The 6,789-nt window shown below is 37.7% G+C and overlaps 1 protein-coding gene across 1 annotated transcript; it reads right to left on the bottom strand.

Moving 5' to 3' along the window:
- il1b (interleukin 1, beta) lies at positions 1-3,146 on the bottom strand. The gene is made up of 4 exons (XM_088289427.1): positions 3,061-3,146; positions 2,492-2,699; positions 1,743-1,904; positions 1-1,026 (listed from the first exon to the last, which is right to left on the bottom strand). The coding sequence occupies exons 2-4, from the start codon at positions 2,697-2,699 to the stop codon at positions 671-673; spliced, it is 726 nt and encodes a 241-aa protein (XP_088145553.1). The 5' UTR covers positions 3,061-3,146; the 3' UTR covers positions 1-670.
- Between the last annotated feature and the right edge of the window lie 3,643 nt (positions 3,147-6,789).

Raw genomic sequence — 6,789 nt, 5'->3', positions numbered from 1 at the left:
CCACAAAAACAAGTGCGAGAACATAAATACACATGGATTTTTAAATATGTATAAATAAATAAATACATGTAATAAATACTTATAAATACATCAATATGAAAGAAAGCATGTAATATAATTACTCTTCTTTGAGTCATGCTACCACACCTAAACAGACAAGCACGTGCACACGTAGCCACCAGGTGGTGCTGAAGCAGCTGCCCTCTCGCCCTTTTGTACAGGATGAAAAAAAGTGACTGTTGTTTTTGAGCAGTGCATTTTTTCCTTCATTCGATAAAAAATACTTAAAAGACGAAAATAACCTTCTCAGTAAGTAATAAATATTTCCATCCGAGTTCTACATGTAATCATGGGGGAAAAAAAGTTGCAAAATTATTTATCGTGGTCTCATTTTTGTGTCACAGGCAATTGCCATTTGAACAGGGGTGTGCAGACTTTTGATAACTGTTGTATATTTCCTTCACCTGCTATGTTTATAGCTGCATTATTGAATACATTGCTTGGGTTGATCATAAATAAATTCATACTGCTTTTTTTCCCTTAATTGTATGAATAATTTTTGGCCTGTCCCTTTTGGGAGCTAGAGCCTCCAAATGATTGTAAATTGTTAACAGATGCTGTTGTTTCCTTTTGCTGTTTGTTCCCTCTCTTGTCCATTTTTTTTTTAAATCTAGCTCTGCCTCTGGATATGAAATGTGACATATCTGTTGGCAGAGCGCTGGCACATCTCCACGGGCATGTGGTCCTCCTCAGCCGTGCTGATGAACCATTTTGGGAAGCGCGCAGACGCCAGGGTGCTGAGGCTGACGCCCGAGTCGCGCTTGTAGAAGAGGAAGCGCAGCATTTCGCTGTCCGGGGCCACGCCCATCAGACTCTGCCGGTCCTCTACCGGCTCCAGGTGCAGGGTGGGCCTGTCGCCCTCCTGGTGGCACGACAGGTACAGGTTGGTGCCCTTGATGCCCAGGGCCACTGGTCGGGCTTCCGTGTTGGGGAACGGGTGCACATAGGTGGACATGTTGAGGTGCACTGCAATGCATAACAAAGCTTATTAGTTGGTCGTAAGCAAGCGGCAGTAATGTGGACGTTTCATGTAGCAGGTAATGAACATAAACGAGCGAGCATTGTAAGATTTTCTCTCTACATACGTTCAAATATCTGGCGCGTAAAAGCTTATATCTACGGCAACCCCGATGCTAGTTTCTTTAGCCCTTCAGTGGCTCTTTTGTTTATTAACAGAAACAAGCAGACTTTCGCAAGAGATTTATATGGTTTGGGTAAATACTCAATTTCTAATCGTCTGTTTCATGTTTAGTTTGACAGTAAAATTCAACAATCCGATGATTACCATACAAAAAAATAAACTGATAATGAAAAAGACTAATGGACTTTGTTACATGAGCTTTAATGTGCTCATGTTTTGTCAAGGCAGGATTGAAGCGTGAGTAAATTCATGTAAATAAAATAAATGAAAAGAAAAGAAAAAAAAGCTCAGTTCTTTTAAGCCTGCAACCCAAATTGAACTCTAAAAGAGAGGGGAAAACAAACAAACAAACAAAAAAAACCCTAAAACGTAAAAGGAATGGGTGGGGCTTCCATTGACGATCGTTTATGAAGGAGCCATCAATTATAGGATTAGCATTTGTTACATTTAGTTTAGGACAGTGGACAATGAACAGTCATTCCGTTGCGTAACTTGAGAAAGTTTAAATGTTGCAGGAAACACTGTGTGTGTGGCTTCACACCTTTGCGGTGACTGTTTCCTCCCTGCAGCATGACGGCGTGCAGCTCCATGCTGTCCCTGAGCAGCACCAGACTTTTCTTCTGGCTGTCGCTCACGTTGAGCTCGTACTGGCCCGTCCGGATGAATTGATTCACCGGGGCTCGCCCCTCGGGCATTTGGATCACTGAAACAGAAAGAAATTAAAAAAAAAAAAATCATGTGAGCCTGCTGATAACTTTTGTCTTTCTACAAATTCTTACTTGGACATGCTAATTTGCTCAGTACAAAGCAGGCTTATAATAGTTGGGATTTTTAATTAATAGTTAGTTTTCCTTTCTTTTTTTGTATTCAGTTAATTGTCTTTGTTTTTAGAACATGTATGCTAGTTTTCATTTTTTTATGCTTCATTTCAGTTTAGCTTTTATTAGCTTTAGTAAGAGTTTTATTTTTTTGAATATGGAGTATTTGTCGGCCGCAACTGCGCTAGACAAGACTAAGTCAAAGTATCCAAAATATTAAAGGGGAAGTCACGTCAACAGTTTTCATTACAACAATATGTTCTAGCGTAAATAAATCATCCTGATTTACAATTTTGGATCTGCGGGTGCATATAACACATTATTGCAAAGAACATTTTTGACTTGACTTCATCTTTGAACTGTACTGTAGTGTCAATGCTAGTCCCATTAGCCCGCCAGTGGTATTTTGCATTGTGTGTTAGCATCAAGCTAGCAGTCTGAATGGACGAAATGTAACCGATGCGAGACTTACCGTCAACAATGTCGTTCATCATGATGCTGAAGAAGCTTTCTGTGGTGAATTTGCTCCTGAGGGCCGTCTCGGTGCGGCTGCCCTTTAACCTCTCCATGGCGACCACCAGGTTGACCACCTGCCTCATGGTCAGAGGGTGACAGGAGACCTCCAGGTCCAATCCCGCCGACATCACGGGGCTCACGGGGCATCTCGTCTCTGTGGCCATCTTTTCCAAGAGAAGGCACATGTTGTTACGTATTCTACTTTTTGGACACGTCCAATGTTGCAAACGACTCTTGCTACTTTTCTTCACATTAGACATAAAGTATAATATCATATTGATATACTATGCATGCATAGCTGTCAACAGACCGATGATTTATTGATGCATTTTTTATTTTTGCTACATACAATGCTGTTGACTATTCACATATCCGTATCACTATAGTATAGCATTTTTTTTTATACTGTCCATTTATTAATGCAGTAGACTGCATATATAGTTTTTGCTTCATATAATGCTGCTGACTAATTTAGCTGCTTTTGCTCTTCTATGAAAAGAATCAAATCAAATCAAAGTACTCTACCTTGTTTTGGTGTGTAGTAGTAGTCGTAGTAGTTCTCAGGTAGGAGTGCTCAGCAATGTTGTTGCTGTGGTATGTGCTTGCGTGTCGAGACCTGAGTGCTTTTATGCACCTTTAGTACCACCCGAGGAATTTCCCCTTGGACACACAGGAAGTGGGATGGTCCATGATGACGATGTCATGCCGCCGTGACGCAATACTGTAATGTCTAGGTCAACGTGTGGGATGGTGAAACTTGAGCGGATTTGAACTGATGTCATTTACTAATGGCATCTTGAATCCCAAATCAAAGAGGAAGGAATTTAAGGTAGTGGTCCAATTTGATACATCTCGATCCGATTCGAGGGCATTCCATTTTCAAGCGCAACCATTGGATTCGGTGGGACTATGATTCGATTCGATATGGAGCGGCTGTGGCTTTTTATCATGTTTGTTGATATGTAACAAAGTCATTAAAGAATGAATCAAGAATCCCCAAAAAAATCATCGGCAACATCAAACTGATTTACACCAAGTGTGCATGTCTGATTAAAGATGTTTTTTTTTTCAGTTTAAAATGTAACAATTCCATTCGGTTGAATTGAATGAAAACCGAATTTCCGTTGCGCAATGCAGATGTATTTTCAGTCCACAGAAAATTATATCACAGTTGCTCAGGTAAGGATCAATCACGCCGGACCTGCTTTCTGGGTTTGGGCGCAAGCTGAGGCACTGTCAAGTTAATATTCGGTCGGCAGCAAATGACAAAATGAATAAAAGGAGATGGAGATGCATCAAATCAGGTGGATTTTGTTGTTTAATTTCAATTCCACAAACGCAATATCAATCCGAATTGCGTGTTTAGATGAGTGGGACTGCATTGAACAGAAACATTTTTTACTTGATTTCCTCTTTTAGAAAAATCTCATATATACTGACTTTTTCTGTTGAAAAGTGTCACTTTAACAAAGCAAATCTTTTAATATTTATAATTTTGTCTTTTTCATGTCATCTTTTTTTTCCTTGGAGGTGACTTTTTAACAATTTTTTTTCAGACTCCTTTTTTGAACTTCCGCATTCGGAGAGTTGAGGTTCTTTTGATGTAAGTAAAAATTCCACCTGGTAGGTGTTGCGTAAGATCGGCTGTGTTTACGATTTCACCACCAAGAAGCAAGCCATGACGCTGCACGTTCTTTCCTTCCAGAGAGATTTCATCTTTTTCGTGCCGACACCGGATGCGGTTTGGATTTGAGACCATACTTAAAAAAATAATCATAGAAAATCCAAAATTTAGATTTTCTAAACACTTTTTTTCCTCACAATATGTGAATTGAGTGGCATCTTAAGTCATATTTTTTTTTAGAATGTTTGATGAAAAAAATGGAACAGCAGATTTAATAAATAACAAAAATGACTCTTTCAGAATAGTCAGCTCATATTTCTTAATTTAAGTCATAATCCTATATTCCTTTTTATTTAAAAACTAGAAATGTGTATTTCTTTTTAAAAGCAAGTCATAATTGGATGAGAATAAGGAAAAGAAACACATTTTTAATTAAAAAATAACATAAGAATGTATTTTCTTTCTACAAAGAAAGTCACAGCAAAACTTTGGAGTTGTAATGAGTAAAAAAAAATATTTTTGGGGGGGATAAAAAGTCAAATTTTTGCAAATAGTCATTTTTGTTTTGACTTTTTTGTTTGAAAAGAATCTGGAAAATGTTGTCTTTATTTCAGTAACAATGTGACTTGGATCTCCTCAAACTGCCCCACAAATGTTGCACTTTGAAATGGTTTTTTTTTTTTGTCTCTCTAAAAATGTACAGAATAATAACATTTCAATAAAATGTATCAAATTAAACCATTTGGGCAATGGGGAGGCAGTCATGCAGACATTCATAGAAGAAGAATAGACTTCTTCATCTACTACGACTCGAAGCGTATATAATCGTGCTTTTTCCTGGAGGATAAAGAATCTATGCCTGTGAGTATTATTGTACTATCTGTGTGAATATGTTGCTCTTCCATTCGTGTTCAAATATTGGCTGCTTCGAAAACCACAATTTATGTTAACGTTTTGATCTCTTTCTTTTTTTTTTTTTTTTTAGAATTAAGATGAACAGAGTGGCAAATTTAGGATATTATATTGAGAATTTCTTTCTTAAGAAAGAAGAATATATATATATATATTTTTTTTTTAATTTATTTATTTTTTTTACAATAAAGAGGTATTTTTTGCATTACTAAGTGAAGGAATCCAATTTCCTTTCCCACGTGGTCCAGCGCAACTTTGACGCCTAGCGTCGGGCGTGCTCCAGCGAGAGCACTTCCATACGGGTGTGGCAAAAAGGACGAGGAAGTGAAAGGAGCTGTTTGTTTATTCAATTCACTGCAAGAATCCTTGACTGTTAGACGAGTGGGGATTTTTTGGCGTCAAACCAGTCTTGCGTGTATGTGACAAAAAGGCTGATGATGAAAGAGCCTTTAGTGTGTTCAAACCCACGCACGCACGCACACACATGAGACCAACATGGGATCAAAATACGCCATTTGGGTGACATTTTCACCAATTGTGCCTCTGAAACCTCCAATTAAGACACCATTCATGTTTCTAAGCGTTGAATACGTCCATCTTTTTGGAGACAAATTTAGTAACTCCTCACACTTTTCAAATGAACTGTCAATGGTTCCTTTTGAAAAATGTCTTTGTTTACCTTTGAGAATGGTGTTGTTGAGGCAACTTACTTCATTGCTGATAGCAATTTCAAGCGAACTAAGCAAATTGATTTGTTTTTAATGTCAATTTCACCAGAAATTCACCACTTTAATCTATTCTATTCTATTTTTTCTAGATAAAAGGTCATAATTTCAGGAAATAAAGTTTTTTCTCCGTTCCCCCCCAAAATCTTTTTTCTTGATCTTCCTAATTTACATGAAAGTAATATTTTTTTCATTTTATTTTTCAAGAATAAAAAAGCTCATTGACAATTAAGATAAGATTTTATAATCTCCCTTCTATCTCAAAATAATGACTTAAAAATGACCTTGGTCACCAAAAATAAGACTTTTGCAAAAAATGTGCCAGATTAAGAAAAAAAAATTCTCAATGTAATCTTAATATGACATTGTCAAAAATCTTCACACACACTGATGACTATAATAGTCCTCCAACCTTTGAGAAAATTGGAAGATGTATTGCAAACTACCATTCAAGACTATAACAAAACAAAGGTTTGATAACAGTTCTTAATGGTTAAATGCAACGTACTGTATGTTACGTAACGTAAATTGCACTGGATTAAAAACAAACAAACAATTTAAGCCACTGAAATAGGTAATATTTCATCAGTGGCGGGCCTTGCATTTCACACGTGGGCCTTCAGTGAAGTCCTACTAAATCCCCCTCATATTATAATCTACACGGCTGGAGTAATATTTTACAGAAAGACACTTACGCACTACTGAGTGAGTGTTGGATGACCTATCTTCTCTTGAATGGTCCGTCGTGAAAATGGCCTCGCAAGTGTATCTGCAATTAAAACCACACTTTTCCCTCCTTCAGCCATTGTTATTTATAGTTTAGTTTAGATTTTCAAACGGTCGCCAGTTATGACTTGCTGGTGTGTTGATTCTGCATAGCACTGCCCCGTCACAAGTGAGTATCAAATCACAAGCCGCGTTCATCACCTTCAACGTAAAGTCAGCGAGAAGGTCTTACAGTCAACAACTCGTGATCTGATTGGCTATCGCAAG

The sequence above is a fragment of the Idiotropiscis lumnitzeri genome, chromosome 1 (assembly GCF_059441095.1).
Source record: "Idiotropiscis lumnitzeri isolate Australia: NSW breed Sydney's pygmy pipehorse chromosome 1, RoL_Ilum_1.0, whole genome shotgun sequence".
In the NCBI taxonomy this organism is placed as follows: Eukaryota; Metazoa; Chordata; class Actinopteri; order Syngnathiformes; family Syngnathidae; genus Idiotropiscis; species Idiotropiscis lumnitzeri.
The sequence above is the reverse complement of the archived record's forward strand: the minus strand, read 5'-3'. Positions and strand labels throughout refer to the sequence as shown.

Excerpts from the sequence above, each read along its gene's own strand:
- il1b (XM_088289427.1), bottom strand. The coding sequence starts at position 2,699 with ATGGCCACAGAGACGAGATGCCCCGTGAGCCCCGTGATGTCGGCGGGA. Across the intron at positions 1,905-2,491 it reads GATGAACGACATTGTTGACG|TGATCCAAATGCCCGAGGGG; the intron begins GTAAGTCTCGCA and ends TTTCTGTTTCAG. Across the intron at positions 1,027-1,742 it reads AGGAAACAGTCACCGCAAAG|TGCACCTCAACATGTCCACC; the intron begins GTGTGAAGCCAC and ends TATGCATTGCAG.